Source organism: Puma concolor, chromosome D4 (genome assembly GCF_028749965.1).
Source record: "Puma concolor isolate L17-30 chromosome D4, mPumCon1.1.hap2, whole genome shotgun sequence".
Classification (NCBI taxonomy): Eukaryota; Metazoa; Chordata; class Mammalia; order Carnivora; family Felidae; genus Puma; species Puma concolor.
The window spans coordinates 73,241,898-73,263,322 of record NC_141679.1 but is presented as its reverse complement, the minus strand read 5'-3'; the positions used below and the strand labels follow the sequence as shown (position 1 = coordinate 73,263,322).

The window sequence follows — 21,425 nt, the reverse complement described above, 5'->3', positions numbered from 1 at the left end:
ACTGTTTTCCAGAGTGGCTGCACCAGCTTGCATTCCCATGGTCTTATAGATTCTTATTCTGTGGGTTTTATGCTGTGATTTTTCATTTTATGTTCAACCTGTCCCAGGTTTGGCCAGTGGGAGCCCTTTCACAGTGGCTTCTATGGCCCTTGACATATCCCCATCTTCGTTTGAACATTTCCTAACTTTCTGGCTGAAGATATTTCAGCTCTTCTTTACCTTCCCTCCCTTAGTGCTGCAATCAGCTACTTCTCCATTGAGGCCCGGTTCCTTTTAGTTAGAAATGGTTTTTTGAAATCAGTACTCAGGCATTAGATGTGCTCGTTGTTGATAGGAACATCATTGCTTCTAGGCACTTTAAATGAACATTACTGGGATTCCTATGTGTGTGTAGGTCATAAATGTATTTCTCTGTGCTTCATAAATATATGTCTCCGTGTGGTTAAAAACCACAAATTTTAACTAATACCTCCAATTCCAATCCCCGCACCCTTTTCATACTGTTAGCTCCCTGCTTCAAGAATGAGATATTTAGTTTCTATTAGCTTCAATGTGTTTACTTATTTGCTCAATCTTGTAATACACAGAGCGTGGTTTCAGAGTTGTTAACACATAGCATTAACCTCAGCTGAATATTTGCTTAAGTAGTTTTGTGGGTATTATTCATGGGTCTATTTATTAGTCTCTCCTTTAATCATCACCACAAGTCTCAATACCTGACAGAATAAATCTTTTTACCTTATTTTTCAAGAGTGTCTTTGCACTTCATCATTTTACCTATGAATTTTAGGGTCAACATGTCACATCCTCAAGGAAAAAGCTGTTAGAGTTCATTTGGATTACATTGACTTTATAAATCACGTAGAAGATAATTGACATCTTTACAATACAGTCTTAACCGTCTTTGAACATTGTACATCTCTTCATTTTTTTGAATGTTCCTTAATGTCTTTCCAAAGAGTTTGGTGACTTTAGGTGACTCCACAAATATGTGCATGCTTTGTTATATTTATTCCTCAGGACCATACTTTTTAAATGTTTATTTTTGAGAGAAAGAGTGCAAGCGGTGGAGGGGAAGATAAAGAGGGAAACACAGAATCCGAAGCAGGCTCCAAGCTCTGATCTATCAGCAAAGAGCCTGACGCGGAGCTCGAACCCATGGACCGCGAGATCATGACCTGAGCCAAAGCTGGATGCTTAACCAACTGAACCACCCAGGCGCCCCAGGATCATACTTTTTAGATTCTAATTCTAGACCTACTATTTGTGATCTGTGTGACTTGGGGCAAATTGTTTAACTTCTCTGCACTTTTGTTTATTCATATGTGAAATGAGCATGGGGCGCCTGGGTAACTAAGTTGGTTTAGTGTCCAACTCTTGATTTCCTTTAAGGTCATGATCTCCTGGTTCATGAGTTCGGGCCCCATGTCAGGCTCTGTGCCGATAGCATGGAACCTGCTTGGGATTCTCTGTCCCTCTCTTTCTGCTCCCTCCCTGCTTGCATGTGCGCTCTCTCGTGTGCTCTCTCTCTAAAATAAATAAACATTTTTTTTAAAAGCTATCTAAAATAGTCAAAGTATTTACAATAATTTCTTAATGAAAGACTTAATGTAAAGCTGCAGAAATCAAGCCAGTTTGGTAGTGTATATAGGATATATAGATTTACATTAATAGAGCAGAATACAGAGTCTAGAAATAGTCTCATTTATATATAATACATCTGTTGATTTTTCAACAGTGTAAAATTCCATAGGGAAAGAAAATCTTTTCAAAAAGTTTTTAGCCACATAGGTATTCATACTGAAAAAATTAAAAATTTTTTCTGTATCTTGTACCATACTGACAAACTGACTTTCTTGAAATAGATCTTTAGACCTATACTGTAAGGTGTAAACCAATGCAGAAGAAGTTATATACAAACCTAATGGTAACCATATACCAAAACCCACGAATAAAACATTCAAAGAATAGAGAGGAAGAAATCCAAGTATATCACTAAAGAAAATCAGCAAAACATGAAAAGAAAAAGGATCAGAGAAAATCAGAAACAGCCACAAAATAAGTAATAAGATGGCAATAAACACGTATCTATCAATAATTACTTTGAATGTAAATGGACTAAATGATGCTCCAATCAAAACAGAGATTGACAGAATTGATTAAAAAATAAGACCCATCTAGGGTCACCTGGGTGGCTCAGTTGGTTGGGCGTCAGACTTCGGCTCAGGTCATGATCTCGTGGTTCATGGGTTCAAGCCCTGTGTTGGGCTGTGTGCTGACAGCTCAGAGCCTGGAGCCTGCTTCAGATTCTGTGTCTCCCTCTCTCTCCGCCCCTCCCCCACTCACACTCTGTCTCTCTCTCTCTCTCTCAAAAATAAACATTAAAAAAAAATTTTTTTAAACAAGACCCATCTAAATGCTGCCTACAGGAGACTCATTTTAGACCTAAAGACACATTCAGTTTGAAAGTGAAGGGATGGAGAAACATCTGTCAGGCAAACAGATCTCAAAAGAAAGAGAGTAACAGTACTTACATTGGACAGAAACAGACTTAAAAACAAAGACTGTAAAGAACAAATAAGGATGTTATGTAATTAAAAAGGGGACAATCCAACAAGAAGATACAAAAATTATAAATATTTATGCACCCAGCATAGGAACACCCAAATACACTATAAAACAGTTATTAACAAACATAAAGGAATTAATTGATAGTAATACGCTAATAGTAAGGGACTTTAACACCCCACTTAACCCAACGGACAGTTCATGTAAACAGAAAATCAACAAGGAAACTGTGGCTTTGAAGGACATACCAGAACAGTGGATTTAACAGATACATTCAGAATATTCCATCCTGAAACAGCAGAATACATATTATTTGCAAGTGCACATGGAGCATTCTCCAGAATAGACCACATATTAGACCACAAAACAAACCAGCAAATTCAAAAGATCAAAATGATACCATGCATCTTTTCAACCACAAGAAAAAATCTGGAAAGACCATAAACACATTGAGGCTAAATAACATGCTAGTAAACCATGACTGAGTCAACCAAGAAATAAAAGAAGAAATTAAAAAGTACATAGAAACAAATGATAATGAAAGCACAACAGTCCAAAACCTCTGGGATGCAGTAAAAGTGGTTCTAAGAGGGAAGTTCATAGTAATACTGGCCTGTCTCAGGAAGCAAGAAAAATCTCACGTAAACAACCTAACCTTATACCTAAAGGAGGTAGAAAAAGAACAACAAACAAAACCAAAAACCAGCAGAAGGACGAAAATAATAAAGATTAGAGCAGACATAAATGATATAGAAACTAAAAACAAAAAAACAATAGAACAGATCAGTGAAACCAGGAGCTGGTTCTTTGGAAAATAATCAGTAAAATTGATTATCCTTTAGTCAGACTTGCCAAGAAAAAGAAAAAGAAAGGACACCAAATCACAAATGAGAGGAGAAAAGACCAACACCACAGAAATACAAACAATTGTAAGAGAATATTATGAAAAACTATATGCCAACAAACCGGGCAACCTAGAAGAGATGGTTAAATTCCTAGAAACCTATAAACTATCAAAACTGAGACAGAAAGAAATAGGAAATTTGAACAGTCAGTAACCAGTCAAGGTATTGAATCAGTAATCAAAAAACTCCCAACAAACAAAAGCCCAGGACCAGATGGTTTCACAGGCAATTTCTACCAAACACTTAAAGAAAAACTCATAGCTTTTGTTCTCAAACTATTCCAAAAAATAGAAGAGGAAGAAAAACTTCGATATTCATTCCCTGAGGCCAACATTATCCTGATACCAAAACCAGATAAAGACCCACTAAAGAGAACTATAGGCCAATATCCCTGATGAACATGGATGCAAAAATTCTCAATAAGATACTAGCAAACTGCTTTAAACAATACATTTTTTTTTTTAATCACGATCAAGTGGGATATTCCTGGGATGCAAAGGTGGTTCAATAATCGTATTTCAATCAACATCATACATCACATCAGTAAGAGAAAGGATAACCATATTATCATTTCAGTAAATAACAGAAAAATCATTTGACAAAGCACAACATCCATTCTTGATGAAAGTGCCCAACAAAGTAGGTTTAGAGGGCCTAATGTAAATAAGGCCATGTGTGAAAAACCCACAGCTAACATCATCCTTAATGGGGAAACACTGAAAGCTTTTCCCCTAAGGTCAGGAACATTACGAGGATGTCTACTGTCAACACTTTTATTCAACATAGTACTGGACGTCCTACCCACAACAATCAGACAACAAAAAGAAAGAAAAGGCACCCAGTTTGGGAAAGAAGAAGTAAAACTTTTAATATTTGCAGATGGCATAATACTATATATAGAAAACCCTAAGACTCAACCAACAAACTGCTAGAACTGATAAATTCAGTAAAGTTGTAGGATATAAAATGAAAGAACAGAAATCTGTTGTATTTCTGTATACCAATAATGAAGCAGCAGATAGAGAAATTAAGAAAACAATCTCATTTACAATTGTACCAAAAATAATTTAAGATATCTTATGTAGGATACCTAGGAATAAACTTAACTAAAGAGGTAAAAGACCTGTACTCTGAAAACTGTAAAACACTGATGAAAGAAATGGAAGACAACACAAAGAAATGGAAAGACATTCCATGTTCGTGTATTGAAAGAACAAATATTTTTAAATGATTGTAGTACCCAAAGCAGTCTATACATTTAAGGCACTCTCTATCAAAAACCAAGAGCAGATTTCACAGAACTAGAACAAACAACCCTAAAATTTGTATGGAACCACAAAAGACCCCAAACAGCCAAAGCAGTCTTGAAAAAGAAAAGCAAAGCAGGGGACATCATAATTCTGGACTTCATAGGTCAATAGACCAGAAGAGAAAACCCAGAAATAAACCCACGATTGTGTGGTCCATTAATTTTCAACAAAGCAGAAACAAATATCCAATGGGAAAAAGAGTCTCTTCAACATACAGTGTTGGGAAAACTGGACAGCAACATGCAAAAGAATGTGTGTACACATGGAATATTATTCAGCCATAAAAAATGAAATTTTGCCATTTCCAATGACATGGATGGAGGTAGGGAGTATAATTCTAAGTGAAATAAGTCAGAAAGACAACTATCACATGATTTCACTCATGTAGAATCTAATATAAAACAAAAGAAAAAATAAGAGAAAGACATCAATAAACAGACTTTAATTTGTGTTTGTTTGTTTGGTTTGGTTGTTTGGTTTTGGTTTTTTTGTTTTTGTTTTTTTGGTAATCTGTTTACCCAACATGAGACTTGAACTCATCACCCCAAGCTCAGTAGTTGCATGCACTTCTGACTGAGCCAGCCAGGCACCTGAACTCTTTTTTCTTTCTTTTTTTTTTTTTTAAAGTTTCTTTATTTAGAGAGAGCACATGGGAGGGGCAGAGAGATTCCCAAGCAGGCTCCGCACTGTCAGCACAGAGCCTGATGCAGGGCTTGAACTCACAAACAGTGAGACTGTGACCTGAGCCAAAATCAAGAGTCAGTCACTTAGCCACCGGAGCACCCCACCCCCAACTCTTGCTTACAGAGAACAAACAAATGGTTACCAGAGTGGGGGAGGGGGTTTAAATAGGTTATGGAGATTGAGGAGAGCACTTGTAGTCATGAGCACTGGGTGATGTAGGGAATATAGAAATGTTGAATCACTGTAATATACACACGAAACTAATATTACACTGTATGTTAACAGTGCTTGAAAGATAACATCAAGAAAACCAAAGGCAGGGGCACGTGGGTAGCTCAGTTGGCTAAGTGTCCGACTCTTGAGTTTAAGCCTTGCATTGGGCTCCGTGCTGACAGTGCAGAGCCTGCTTGGGATTCTATCTCTCCCCCTTCTCTGCCCCTCCCATGCTTATACTCTCTCTCTCTCTCTCTCAAAAATAAACTTTAGGGTGGCTCAGTCATTTGAGTGTCCAACTTTGGCTCAGGTCATGATCTTGCAGTTAGGGAGTTTGAGCCCCACATCAGGCTCACTGCTGTGAGCCTGTCAGTGCAGAGCCTGCTTCAGATCCTCTGTCCCCGTTTCTCTGCCCCTCCCCTGCTTGTGCTCTCCAAAAATAAATATTAAAAAAAAGTAATAGAATAAAGAAGTAAATTTTTTAAAAAAAGGAAATCAAAGGCAGGCTACAGACTTGAAGGAAAACCTTTGCAGCACATATATCAGACATAGTAGTTATATCAAGTTATGTGAAGACCTCTTATAACTCAATAGGAAGAAAACAAACCAAGAAAAAATGTGCAAAAGATATGAAGATAGTGTACAAAAAATGGCATATGAATGTTGACAAGCACCTGAAATGATGCTTATCCCCAGTCATCAGGGAAGTGGAAATTAAAATCACTATAAGATAGCGGTACATGCCCATTAGAATGGCTAAATTTTATAAGGTTTACTGTATCAAGGATGTGGACCATCTTTCACTGGTGTACTGTGTTGGTGGCAATGTAAAATTTAGGTAAGACCACTTTAGCAAAGACTTGGACAGTTTCCTTAAAAGTTAAATGTGTGCCTGCATTATGACCCACTCATTCTACCTGATCACTTATCCAAGAGGAATCAAAGTTCATATCCACACAGATACCTGTGTAGAAATGTCCTTAGCAATTTATTTGTAATGACCAAAATCTAGAAATATTTTATTACAGGTGAGTATTTTAAAGTATAGTTTGTCCATATGATGAAATGCTATTTAAATACACAGGAATATATCAACAAGGAGAACCAGATTATTTTGATTGAAAGAAGCCAGACAAAACTTTATTCTGAATTAAAGAAACCAGATTTTTTAAAGAACACCTATTGTATGATTCTGTTTATGTATAAGTCTGAAAAATGCACACTAGTCTATAGTGACAGAAAGCAGATGAGTGGTTACCTAGGGACAGGGTTTGGAGGGAGAGGGATTACAAAGGGGCACAAGGAAATTTTTGAAATGAAGAAATATTTGTTATCTTGATTGTGATGATAGTTTCACATGTTTTAACTATATGTCAAAACTTTACATAATTCCTTTTAAAAAAGAAAAGTGATTCCTATCAATTTCAGTCTAATGCTGACTGAAAGCCCTCCAAACTTCCTTTTTCTTTCAGAGTAAATGCTCACATCCTTACGTTGGATTACAAGGCCCTATACCATGCACTCCAATTTTACTTTTTAAATATCTTTGTCAGTACCCTCCCTGCCCCCCTCCACCCCACTCTTTCTGCTCACCAAACTGACAGTCCCTCCAGTTTATAAAACATTTTAAGTATGTTCCCACCTCTAGATTATTCCAGTTATTCCCCCTGGCTGGAGTACTTTTCTCTCAGGTACCCTCAGTTTTTTTCATGCTGCCTGTGACCTACCCTGACTAGCCCTCAGTGCTCCTGATTCTTCCTATTCTATTTTTTTAAGGTTTTTTAATGTTTCTTTATTTTTGAGTGAGATGGGGAAGGGCAGAGAAGAGGGAGACACAGAATCCGAAGCAGGCTCCAGGATCTGAGCTGTCAGCACAGAGCCCAACACAGGGCATGAACTCACAAACCCGAGATCATGACCTGAACCGAAGTCGGGCATATAACCGACTGAACCACCCAGGCACCCCTATTCTGATTTCTATAGTATTTATCTCTTTCTTACTTGTAGTTTTTTACTGTATTTATTATTTTATTTTTATCACTAGAATTAAGCTTCACCAGGATAGATTTTTTCTTCTATTTAGTTTATATATGTTTATGCCTGACATGAAATAGGCATTCAAAAATACTTGTTGAAGTAATGTTTTTTGTTTATTATTCTGTTTTTCTTGCTGTTTTTGGAATTTAGTACTGTTTTGTGTTTGTATCTATGATTTTTAACTTTCATACTTACTTTACCAAAATCGAAAGTTAACTGATAGTGTACCCTTTCCTTACATAACTTAAGAACTTTTAGGGAAGTTTAACTGCTTTTACCCTCTTTTACCTTCTCCTAACTCATGATATTATTGTTACATTTTAAAATTAAAACTTTTTTTTTAATGTTTATTTTTGAGAGAGAGAGAGAGAGAGAGAGAGTGTGAGCAGGGGAGGGGCAGAGAGAGGGAAACACAGAATCTGAAGCAGGCTCCAGGCTCTGAATGGTCAGCACAGAGCCTGATGTAGGGTTTGAACCCACAAACTGTGAGATCATGACCTGAGCCAAAGTTGGACGTTTAACCAACTGAGCCACCCAGGTGCCCCTTAAAATTTTTTTAATCAGGCAACTTGTTAGTATTGTTTTATATAATAAATGTTCGTTTAGATCAAACCATATGTAACTGTAGACTTTTTATTCCTTCTTTATTTTTTTTAATGTTCATTTATTTAGTTTCAGAGAGGGAGAGAAAGGGAGCGCAAGTGGGGGAAAGGCAGAGATGGAGAGAGAATTCTGCACTGGCAGCATAGAACCCGATGTGGGACTTGATCTCACAAACCATGAGATCATGACCTGAGGTGAAATCAAGAATCAGATACTCAACTGACTTAGCTGCTCAGGCGCCCCAACTTTTTATTCTTTCTTACAACTCAGATATGCCATCTGGATTCACTTACCTGAACAGTATCCTCCAGTATTCACTTAGGAAAGTCCATGATAACATATTTGAAGTTTTCAAATTTTTGTTCAAAAATGTCTTTATTTTGTTGTCAGTTTTAAAAGATGCTTTTGCTTAGTATGGAGTTTTAGATCAACAGATATATTTATTTTTCTTTTCATTCAGTATATTAAATCATTTGATGATGTTCTGGTTTTCATTGTTGCTCTTAGAAAGTCAGCTGCGTCAATTTAACTACTGCTTGTTTCTCTCTGGCTATTCTTCAGACGTTTTCTTCATCTTTGATGCCCTGTGGTTTCAGTGTGATGTGTCTGTGATGTGTTTATTCTAATTGGAGCTTCCGTGAGCTTCTTGATTTGATGGGTCATTGCCTTTTATTGGTTATAGAAATTATCTTTTCATGTATTTTCCCTTCCCACAATTTTTTTTCTTACTCTCTGAAACTTTGATTTGACCTGTTATACCCTCTTACTCTATTCTGAGGGTCGCAGACTTTCATATTTTCTATTTTATCTCTCTAAAATGCATTCTGAATAATTCCTTAGGACCTTTGATTTCACAAATCAAAGTTTTTGAAACTTTGTCTAATCTGTTGTTAAGCTCATCCAGTAATTTAGATTTCATTAATTGTGTTTTTCATTTCTAGAAATTTTATTTTGCTCTTTTTAAGTATCTTCTGACCTACAGTATTTTTTGGCATATCTTTTATTTCTTCAAGTGTACTATCTAAAATCTTGATCTGATAATTCCTGTGTCTGTCTCTGTTAGGTTTTTCTTTCTTTCTTTTAAATGAGCTATTCATTTTACTTAGAGAACTAATTGTATGAGTTATTTGGGGTCGTGGTATGCTCCTCCAGAGAGAATTTGTTTGCAAAATTAAAGGCTCTGTGTTTGGGACCATTTCAGTCTAAATCCATAACTTCATTAGTTTTATTTTGGACTCCTAAGAAATGTGAATTTGAGCTGCTGCAAATTGTCAGAGCTTGCTTTTGGTTAGGCCTTTTCAGCAACTTTTTTCTCCCTTTTCTATTAGACATGAAGGCACTTTTTCTTGCAGTCTTGTCTGAGGGTGAGAAGGGCAGGTTATTAAGGTGTACACTTCCAGATTAATGCCATAAAGGTCATCTATTGACTTCCTTCCTGGGGCCAATCCTGGAATTTTCATCTTGTCTACTACCCCATGAGGCTGATAAAACCAAAGCTCAGTTTCTTGGGGCTTGGCTTTTGACCTCGTTATTCTTTATCATCTTGTTGGCTGTTAGATTTTTTTAAAAATCTTTACACTCTTCGGGCATTTTCTGCATGAAGGTTGGTCTGTTTATTTAATCTGCTACTGAGTCCACATTTTTAAAAAATAATTACAGAGCATTATTTTTTTTGTAGTACATACCCTCTGTAGTATTTTAAATGGCTCTGTATTTTGTCTAGCAACTCATAATTTAAACATTCTCCAATTTGGACATTAAATGTGTTTCTTTAGGGTTTTATTATTATAAATATTATTGATAAACTGATTTCACAGGTAAAAATGTTAACAATTTTTATTGCCTTAATTGCTGTTGTAGGGGTACATTTTCCAGATGTAAACAATTGTTAGTCACTCAACTCTTAAGCCTTTTCCATAAAAGTTTGTATAATCTTTTCATAAAGATACTAACCCATTGTCTAAAGGTTACTTTGCTAAAATGTTTCTGTTTCTGCTTATTTGGGGGAATGTTTATTTATAGAAACTATCAATGATTCTTCTGTCAAATTTTAACAAATGTTCTTATTAATCATATTTTACTTGGGAGCAATTACTTAAAATTTATCCCTGTTAATTGTTTGCCAATTCTTTTATTTATCGCTATTTAGCATTCTGGGATACTTACCTCAAAATTTTTCCTCATTTCTCTAAAACCTACTAGTCTCGCAACCTCATAGCCCCCTACCATAGCCATCTGTATTAGTCTTCTTGTGTGTTTTTTTTTAATGTTTGTTTATTTTTGGGGCGCCTGGGTGGCGCAGTCGGTTAAGCGTCCGACTTCAGGCAGGTCACGATCTCGCGGTCCGTGAGTTCGAGCCCCGCGTCAGGCTCTGGGCTGATGGCTCAGAGCCTGGAGCCTGTTTCCGATTCTGTGTCTCCCTCTCTCTCTGCCCCTCCCCCGTTCATGTTCTGTCTCTCTCTGTCCCAAAAATAAATAAACGTTGAAAAAAAATTTTTTTTTAAATAAAAAAAATAAATGTTTGTTTATTTTTGAGAGAGAGAGGGAGAGAGTGTGAACAGGGGTGGGGTAGAGAGAGGAGACAGAGGATCCGAAGCAGGCTCTGAATGCCAGCAGAGAGCCTGATGCCGGGCTCAAACCCACGAACTGCGAGATCATGACCTGAGCTGAAGTCGGACACTTAACTCACTGAGCCATCCAGGCGCTCCAGTCTTCTTGTGTTTTAAAAATACCTCATTTGCCCTCCCCCCAATTTCAGTAGCTTACAGCAATTAACATTTATTTCTTTCACACCCCTGACATTTATGCAGCTGTGAACCCATTCTTGCAGCACTCCTTCACATGTATTTGTGATCTAGTGCCCAGTTTAAAAGTGTCATTCTGGTGCCAGAGAGTAAAAAATAGGAGAGCTGATGTAAACCCATAATGCCTCTTGAAGGTTCTTTATAGAGAGGTGGTGTATGTTATATCGCTGTGTACTCCTAATTAAGTGCAGTGGGAATTGCATAAAGATGTGTGCAAGTCACAGTACTAGCCAGAGTTATACGGAAGGGGCAGGTAAATACTTGGCAACAATAATGCAATCTACTATATATCTCTTCATATGTTTAACTTTCTAGCACAGATTTTCATAATTACTCATATCCATGTTGAAGCCTCTTTGTTAAGTCTTTATGCCTTAAATATAGTTATTTCTGTTGTAAAAATGAATCATTTTAGGAGCGCCTGGGTGGCTCAGTTGGTGTCCGACTCTTGATTTTGGCTCAGGTCATGATCTCACAGTTCTTCGATTGAGCCCCACATCAGTCTTTGCTCTGGCAGTGTGGAGCCTCCTTGGGATTCTCTCTCCCTCTCTCTGTGTCCCTCCCTTTCCCTCAGAATAAATAAATAAACTTAAAAAATCTTTTTAAATCATTTTTCTGTATGGTCTTGAACCTACTTGAATATAAGTTTAACAAGGACAGTTCTTCCTTAGCGCTAGAAAAATGCTTGACTCTCAGTGTGCTCTCAATAAATGTTACGTTCCTCTTACTTCATCACTTAATTCTGTCAGTTATCTCATTTTTTGTTATCTTCACTTAACTGTCAGTTCTCCCTGCCAGCTCTATCCCTGAAGTCTCTTAATGACTATATATTTTCTTGAGTTATTTTAATAAATCACAACTACATATTTAACAGATTCTGTTAACTATTTTTAATGAAGAGAATAAACTTTTTGAGTTTTTAATTCCTCTGGAAAATACAGCCTACATATTTCTTCCCGTAAATATGCTCATCAACCTATCATTAAAAAGAAAAAAACCTCTCCCTTTGACTCTTAAAGTCTAACTTCTCGATATTGCTCTAAAACTTCTTTACTTTTTATATTTCTTATTCTCTTTGACTTCTCCTGAGCCCCCACCCACTTAAACACTGTTCCTCTAGATCCTGAGGGGTTATAATTCTCTGTTTTGTTTTTTTTCTATTTCTAAGGCTGTTCTCTTTTTCTTAGAATGTTCATCTTCTTCCTCTGTCACTTAAATGTACTAATACTCCATTCCATTTTTGGAATCCATTAAAGTATCCATTAATACTCTCTTCCATTTTTTGTCTTCTGTCTTTTTAAAAAAGTGTAACTTTTTTTCATATGGCTTTCACGTTTATTTCTACATAGATGATTTACAGATCTGTGTCTTACTTTTTCTAAGTATGCCTTCTCATTTCCACTTGTGTCTTACCATCACCTCAACCTTGACATGTCCGAAATCACATTGTCTTGCGACTAGTATTGACTTCTCCATTGGAACTAACTCCTGTTTTTCTTGATGGTCACAGTCCCCAGGCTTCTGGAAAGAAAGGAAATAATACCAGCATTTGTTTAGCATCTGGTATGCAGTAGGCACTGTGCTTTTCAATTACATAATGTCTAGCTCAAGTTTTACTTCCTGAGACACCTCCAAACAATCACAGTGAATCCTCTGCATTTCCTTCTTAGACCACTTGCAGTACATTTGTGTTTAAACCATTAGATCTTCAGTATAATTCATACAATTGTAGTTTGTAAGCCTTTCAAAAGTAAGGATTTTTATTTCATATTTTCATCACCACCGTACCGTCTAGGTATAGTACATTTCAGTAAGTATTTGACATAGAAATTTTCACATAGAAATAGTGCTCTAAATAAGGGCATGAATCTCAGCCTAAGTAACAAAACAAAATAAATGAAAATGAAGTAACTAGTAACTCAAAACTAAATAACAGCTAAGCTGTACTCTTGAACCTTGAGCCCAGGTGAAAGAGGTTAGGCTCTGGAAGGGGCAGAGGCTCTTTACTTACACATTAGGTATCACCTTTTGAACAAATCTTTATTCCATAACAGTATCTCTTTATCAATAGTATACCATCATAAAACTTTTTTTATTGCTTTGATAACCATATCTATAGAAGGTAGAATATTTACTTCAGCTTTTCTTCCCCATTAGGTGCACCAGGTATAATTTCTTCACCATATGCAGGGGCTGCTGGATTTGCCCCAGCCATTGGATTTCATCAAGCTACAGGTGACTTTTTAAAGTTGAATTTGAAACAGTTTTTCAGTGATCTGTATGTTCTAAGAGCTTATCAAGATGAAAAACATCACTATATTTGAAGGATTTACAATAAATGCATTATGTATATCAACCATAGGAATGGCTCATTGTATGATGCACAGCTTCCTTGTCTTTACAGCTCATTCCCTGTGGTTCCATTCTCAGTTCCCAAATTCCATTATATGTCCTGCTTCATTTATACTTGTTATTGACACAGATATACTATAGGTTGACTATATTAAGTAGCCTGACATTTGCCTTTTAGATTACTCTATGAATTGTATGAACTGCTTCTGTCTTTGCTAATAAGCTTATCAATTACATGTTGAATGGACCTGTGTCTTATTTACATTTAGGTTCTTAATGCCTTTGATGGCCTTCAACACATACTATGCAGTCAGTAAATACCTGAATTAATACATATTAAATATTAAATCCTTTCTTATATCATTAATGGTTTCAGAGGATTACCATAGAGAGTATGCATGCTGTTTATTTTAGGAGATATATATATTTTCTTAGCTAATAGAGATAATTAAGAGATAGCAATTGGTTAATACTTTGATAATGTAAACAAAATAAATTCGATCATAAGTTCAGGAAAAGAAAAAATTTACTTTATGATTTTCTCTTTAATGCCTAAAGAAAACACTATGGTTGGTGATTAGAAGAGTGGCATAATGTTAAGCCTAGTGTACATATGACATTTCCAGTTTCCAGCTGATTTATGAGTATAACTGTATTTTAAATTGCAACATAACTCCTTTCTGTCAGTAATCTTCATATTCTGCCCCTCTAATCTTGGGAATTTTAACTACTATCTTTGAAAGAGAGGATGAAGTTGACTAAAAGAGAAAATATGATAAGGTTGACATTTAAGTTTTATGTTTTTGGTGGTTTTAAGAAATCTTAATACATGTTTAATTAAATGAATATTCTACCTATTCCATTAAAATGAAGGCATTATACATTATTTTTATTTATTTGAAGCTCCCCAAAGTTTAATCGATAAACATTTGGGAGTAGTGATACATGGTTTCCTTCATCTTAGATATATTTTTTAAATTTTTTAATGTTTATTTATTATTGAGAGACAGAGACAGAGCATGAGCATGGGAGGAGGAAGAAAGAGGGGGAGACACAGAATCTGAAGCAAGCTCCAGGCTCTGAGCTGTCAGCACAGAGCCTGACACGGTGCTCCAAAACACGAATCGTGATATCATGGCCTGAGCCGAAGTATGCTTAACCGACTGAGCTACCCGGGGCCCCTTGATATTTCTTTTTGACACACACCGTGTGTAAATCACCACAGATATTAAGGAAGAGGGGGAAAAATGCATTTAGGAGACTCCTGAGTTGATAAGACTTAAGCTTCAGTAGAGGGTAGATACATACCATACACACACACACACACACACACACACACACACACACCCCGCATACGTACATAACATACTACACACCGTACCATATAGCTACGTTGTACTACTGGTGATATGTAATAAACCTACACAGGTTATTCAGAAGTTGCAGTGTTGGATTGGAGGGGCATGGGAAGAGGCCATGTAAAGGACCCATTGAATATCGATTTCATGGGGAAAATATCCAGCCTGAGAAAGTGGTCTGCAGAGTTTTAAAACTCAGGAGGATGATGGTCATAATGACCTCATTGGATGGTCAAGCAGAATAGTCTGAATGTAAAGTATATTGTTTAATTATGTGATTTGTGGGAAAGTGACCAGACCGTATTATAAGGAACTTTGAGCTTAAAGAATCAAGAAATACCATTAAGGAACTGGTTTATTTTACATAAACTAGAGATTTTGCCTTAGATAATTTTTAAGCTGAGAACACAAATAGTAGGACCTTCTGTAAAAGTAAAGTGCTATTTTAGGCATAGGATATAGTGTCAATATTCCAGTATTACCAAACTTGAAATAGTTCTGGACTATCTAGGGGAATAGAGAGCTCTGAAAATTCTCACTACAGAAGAATACTGAACTCTATAAATCAATTATTGATGGTTATATTTATATAGCACTTTACAAGGTTACAGGTTTTTTTCCCACAAAATACTTCTCTTATACAGAATGTTTTGTATTCTGAATGCCTGGTATACAGTCCAGTGATTTTTAGTGAATTTACAGAGTTGAACAGCCATTGCCACAGTCCACTTTTAGGACATGTAATACTTCCTAGTCACAAATATGACTTTTGCTGAAGGGCTTTTTTTTTTTTTTAATATAATTTTGTGGTAAAAGCCAAATGAAAAAATACATCTACCTTATAGGGATGTGCTAAAATATCTTTGAAGAAATGGAGCACTTAACAGTTGATAGTTCCTCTAATGACTTTTAAGACCAGTGAATTCAGTTGCTCTGCAAAATTCTGTATTATAAATAACAGAGTACTGACTGTGATGTCAAAGAATAAGGATCTTGACTTCTAGGCTAACTGGCCTTTGATATTTTTATGGTAGCTTTGACTTATTTTCTTCTATATTTTTGCTTTCATCTTCATTTATTTACTTAAGTTATATCCAGTGTTGTAATTCCCCAGATAACCAGTATATGAAATGCTTTTGATGTTTTAAAAAGGTATATCAGTCCCAGCTGTTCCTGGAGCTCTGGGCCCTCTCACAATCACCTCCTCTGCTGTCACTGGAAGGATGGCCATTCCTGGGACTAGTGGTGTACCAGGAAATTCTGTTCTGCTTGTCACCAATCTCAATCCGGATGTGAGTTGAAAATTATTTTATAATTTTACTCTTTTCAGGAGGAGGTATCATAGCTTCTGGTCTAGGGTTATATTCAAATTAAAATGTTCAAGTTTATTTCAAGGATTTTTATTAAAATTCATCACTAGTATATATAGAAGAAGCATATAAAATCAGTGCTTTATACAAAGTCAGCTGCTGTTTTTATAAGTAAACTTACTTTAATTGTTTTACTTAGACACTTATATTTTGTGTTATCCTTTTCAAACAGCTTATCACACCACATGGACTTTTTATCCTATTTGGTAAGTTCTTTTTTGCTGTTTTTAATGTCTGTAATGTGGATTAAACATGTTTCGTCATTCAGTAATATTTATCGATTGTCTTTATGTGCTAATAAATAGTGTGTTTGACACTGAAGATAGAGAAGGAAATAAGTAAGACTTAGTAAGTGATTACAATTACAATAAAGTTTTATGAAACGGGAAATAGAGATTGTAATAGGAACGTGTACTTAGGAGACCTAACCTAGCTGAGAGAATCAAAGGTGGTGTACCAATAGAAATGATAGTTAAGCTGACTTGTGAAAAATGAGTAAGCATTAGCCAGGCAGAAAGGAAGGGCAAATGTGCTTTCCCAGATGCTAGCAATGCGTGAGAGAGCTCCTGGAACATGGAAGTGAAGGAAGCCACTTCCCACTGGAAAGTGTTGAAGCTGAACAGATGAATACGGACATGGTCAGGAAGAGCTTTGTAACTAAATTAAGGAGCTGGATTTTTAACCTAAGAACAGTGGGAAACCGTTGAATAGTTTCAAGCAGAGAAGAGGCATAATGAGATTCAGGTTTTAAAAATAGTCTCCAGGGGCGCCTGGGTGACTCAGTCAGCTGAGCGTCCAACTTTAGCTCGGGTCATGGTCTCACATCTTGTGAGTTCGAGCCCCACATAGGGCTCTGTGCTGACAGCTCGGAGCCTGGAGCCTGCTTCGGATTCTGTGTCTCCCTCTCTTTCTCTGCCCCTAACCCCCTCACATTCTGTCTCTGTCTCTCTCAAAAATAAATAAACATTAAAAAATAAAATGAAAATAGTCTCCAGACCTTCTAATAGTGTTCCTCTCTTAGTTCAAAAAAAAAAAATGTTAGCATGTACTCCTAATTTATATATGATTATTTATAAACTTTATCCACCTTTTACTGTACTCATTATGTATAGTATAATATGCACAAATAGAAATATAAGAACAACGAAATAAGTAATCAGTATTTTACAGATTTTTATTAACGGTGAAACTTCATAAAAAACTTACTAACATTTAGTGAGAAATATTATTTAATATGTTTCATTATTTAAAATCTTTTCCATTTTGAATCTGTATTCTCAGCTTTGATTCCAAGTTCACTTTATTTTAGTGCTTGATCTTAAAGGTTGTCATAACGGGAAATGATAGCTCATAAAGATAAGCAATTTAAGTGGAAATGTTTCATTGTCACTGTACCTCATGATTTAGTAATTTTTCAGTCTAATCCACTCGTTTTCATTGTACTTTACCTAGAAAAGTTCCATTTTTTCCTCTTGTTAAATAAATCAGCTGATGTTGACAACTGCATTAGAATATTTTTTTAACAAATGGGGTTAACAAATGGTACTCTTTATTTGGAAGTTTTAATAGGCTAGAAAATTGTTTCAAATTTTTGAGTGGATAATAGGTTTTTAGACGATCTTTTTGAGGTATAATTTATAACCATACAGTTCACCTGCTTTAGGTACATAAATCATTGATTTTTAGTAACTTTACATCATTGTGCAGCCATTACTACATCCAGTTTTGAACATTTCTATCATCCCACAGAGATTCTTCATACTCATTTGTAGTTCTTAAAAAAGTAAAGTTTTTATTCATGACACATTCATGTAATTTTCAGTAACAAAATCATGTATTAATGATAAATTTTCACATGTCTCTTTAATAACTAATGTACATTTCTTTCTAAAAGTAGTTAATTTCTTACTCGTTTAAAAAAATATCACCCTCAACTTGAAGAACCAATTGTATGTATTATTTTTTTAATGTCTGTTTCAGCCACTTGTCACTTCTGAGAAGGACAGCTAATTTGGAATTCAGAATACTTGTCTTTTTTAAAAGTACCATTCATCTCTGACTTTAGTTGCTGTTAGGTGCTTGCCCACCGGATAACCAGCACTCCTTTTGTGTCCCTTGAAGATACTCATAGTCATTCTTTTTGTCACATAACAAAGTGTGGTTATGGTGCTACTGATATTTAAGGGTCTTATTTTTATTATATTGGTGATACCCTCTAAGCATGTAAACTGCAATCTATTTTGATATATTGAATTTTAAAAAAACAATATTTTTCCTATTGTAGAAATTTCTGCCTATAATTTCATGCATATATTAAAAAATTAGTAAAATATAGTTTTTCATATTAGCTTATATAATCAACTCAGTATAAATAGGAGTTTGACTATTTTCCCCCTACACCCCAATCATTTTACCAGTCCTTTGGAATATTAGATCCCCTTTGGGGAAGACTAATACAGAAAAATTGGTTGTATTGAGGTCAGTTGGGAGGCTGTTAACGGTAGTTTAGATGTGAAACGATAATGGTAGCTTTGATGGTGGTGAGGATGGGGAGAAGTGGACAAATATGAGATATTTAGGCCATAAAATCAATGGATGCTGGTGATTGGGTGATTGACTAAATGGAAAGGAAAGGGAGAAGTTAAAAGATGAGTCCCAGGTGTCTGACTGAAGCAAATATATGAATGATGATAATATATATCGGTAGAGTTGGTGAACACTGGAAGCGGGGAGAGAAAAGGGGAAATGAATCCATTTGGGACATACTAAATTTGAAGTGTTTATGGGACATCCAAGTGAAAAGGGTTGAGTACATTAATAGATCTAGAACATAGAAGGCAAATTTGTTAATTTGGGAGCACATGTGTGGAATTGCCCAGGGAATATGTATATGAGAAAAGAAGCCTTCTTTAAATGTATGAGTAAAATTGAACATTAAACGGGCATTTTTTTTTTTGTTTAATTAAGGTTTTGTTTTGTCTTTTCCATTAGGAGTATATGGTGATGTACATCGAGTGAAGATTATGTTTAATAAGAAAGAAAATGCCTTGGTTCAGATGGCAGATGCAAGTCAAGCTCAGCTAGGTACTATGGTTAATAGTAGTAATGAAAGCCTCCTCCTTTTGTATGTGAATTTGCCTATAAAATAAATTTCTAGGTGGTAGGACTATCATTTTACTGAAGGGTACCTTCTTATGCAAATGTCTTCATTATTATTTGAGCCTACTTCTGGTTTAAGATTAAAAAAAGAGGGGCACCTGGGTGGCTCAGTGGGTTAGGCGTCTGACTCTTGATTTCGGCTGAGGTCATGATCTCACAGTTGTGAGATCGAGCCCCACATCGGGCTCTGTGCTGGCCATACAGCCTGCTTGGGACTCTCTCTTCCTCTCTCTGCCTTTCTCCCTTTCAGGCTCGAACTCTCTTTCAGGGGAAAAAAAAAAAGGTTAAAAAATAATTATTGCTCTTTGAAGTCTGAAGTTCGTTTATCTACTTTAACATATTGTTGATGTTTGGACCTTTATAAACTCTAGGTTTTTTCCATGAAGTATAAACTAATAAATGTGACTTTTTTTTGTTTCATTTAATTTTGTTAATTTATTTGTTTTTCTTCCAAATTAAGTTTTCTGTAACTGTTTCATGGCTTAAAAGTTTGAGCACACTTCATAATAATGGTGTAAGAAAGTTGCATTCCATGGCCTTATAGTTCATAGTCACAGTGGCTCTTAAAATATTACTACTCAGATTTTTTTATTAAAAGAATGTGTTGCCAGGGGTGCTGGCTGGCTCAGTCGGTAGAGCATGCAACTTTTGATCTCAGGGTTATGAGTTCAAGTCACTTTGGGCATGGAGTCTGCTTTTAAAAACAAAAAACAATGTGTTGCTTGAGATTAAAATACTTTATTCAATAGCCATTTCCTAAGCACTTGTTCTGTGCACTATGGAACTTTCTAGCACTCTGCTAGAAAGATAGTTATTTTTTGTTTAATTGCTTCTCTTTCATCATAGTAAAGTCATTTAATACATTTCTATATGTAAGAGTTTTTGAATTTAAAACTATTATAACACCCAGAACTGGCAATATAATTTTAAATGATTAAATAAAAGAATTTAATGATAATTTAGACAAATTTTACAAGAACTTTATCTTAATACCCAAACTTTTCTTAATTTTCTTCTATGCACTAGCCATGAACCACCTGAGTGGGCAGAGACTTTACGGAAAAGTGCTTCGTGCTACACTGTCCAAACATCAGGCAGTTCAGCTTCCCCGAGAGGGACAAGAAGACCAAGGTCTGACTAAGGATTTTAGCAATAGTCCTTTGCATCGCTTTAAAAAACCTGGCTCTAAAAACTTCCAGAATATTTTTCCACCATCAGCCACTCTGCATCTTTCCAACATCCCGTATGTACCTAATTAATTATTATTCATTTAGATGATTAATAGTCTACAGTATATGGTTTGGGAGAGGTAGAAACTCTGAAATTATTGTAACGTAGCAGTTGTCCTAGTCACCAATTTCTTATAAGATTACTTATTTACCATCATGTCTTAAAGTCATATCTCTAGTCATACACCAAAAGTGAAAGATAAGTTTCTTTCCAAATGGAGAATTAGCAACTAGTTACCTTTCAGTTATAAAAGGGCATAAAAATAAGTTTATGCAGAAATATTCCATTGGTACATACTTGTTCATCCCTTTGTATAGAAGTAAAGAATTAATATAACAAACTCAAATAATTTATGTGTCTAAGAATATGGTAAAAATGAATTTTCTATTCTTTATCTACAAGTTGCAAAACCATGTATATGTTAATTACTCTGGGGCACATAGTGGCTCAGTCAGTTAAGCATTTGGACTCTTACTTTTGACTCACATCGTGAAGTCAGGGTTTGTGAGTTTGAGCCCCGCACCAGGCTCCACAATGACAGCACAGAACCTGCTTGGGATTCTGTCTCCCTCTCTCTGCCCACCCCACCCCGCACCTCGTGCATGTGCGCATTTCCTCTCTCTCTCTCTCTCTCTCTCTCTCTCTCTCTCTCTCTCTCTCTTTCTTTCTCTCTCTTTCTCAAAATAAAAAATAAGCTTTTAAAAAAATAGGGGTGCCTGGGTGGCTCAGTCAGTTGAGTGTCCAACTATGGCTCAGGTCGCGATCTCACAGTTTGTGAGTTCAAGCCCTGCATCAGGTTCGCTGCTATCAGCATAGAGCCCGCTTCAGCTCC

The 21,425-nt window shown here is 35.9% G+C and overlaps 1 protein-coding gene across 7 annotated transcripts in view; it reads left to right on the top strand.

Annotated features, from left to right (window-relative positions):
- Nucleotides 1-21,425, top strand: part of PTBP3 (polypyrimidine tract binding protein 3) — a 121,308-nt gene that overhangs the window by 91,278 nt on the left and 8,605 nt on the right. For all 7 annotated transcript variants that reach the window (XM_086683709.1, XM_086683707.1, XM_086683713.1 and 4 more), the window contains 5 exons: nucleotides 13,282-13,359; nucleotides 15,987-16,126; nucleotides 16,377-16,410; nucleotides 19,196-19,288; nucleotides 20,390-20,606. In XM_086683709.1, coding sequence (XP_086539835.1) covers nucleotides 13,282-13,359; nucleotides 15,987-16,126; nucleotides 16,377-16,410; nucleotides 19,196-19,288; nucleotides 20,390-20,606 — 562 coding nt within the window. The remainder of the gene's footprint in view (nucleotides 1-13,281; nucleotides 13,360-15,986; nucleotides 16,127-16,376; nucleotides 16,411-19,195; nucleotides 19,289-20,389; nucleotides 20,607-21,425) is intronic.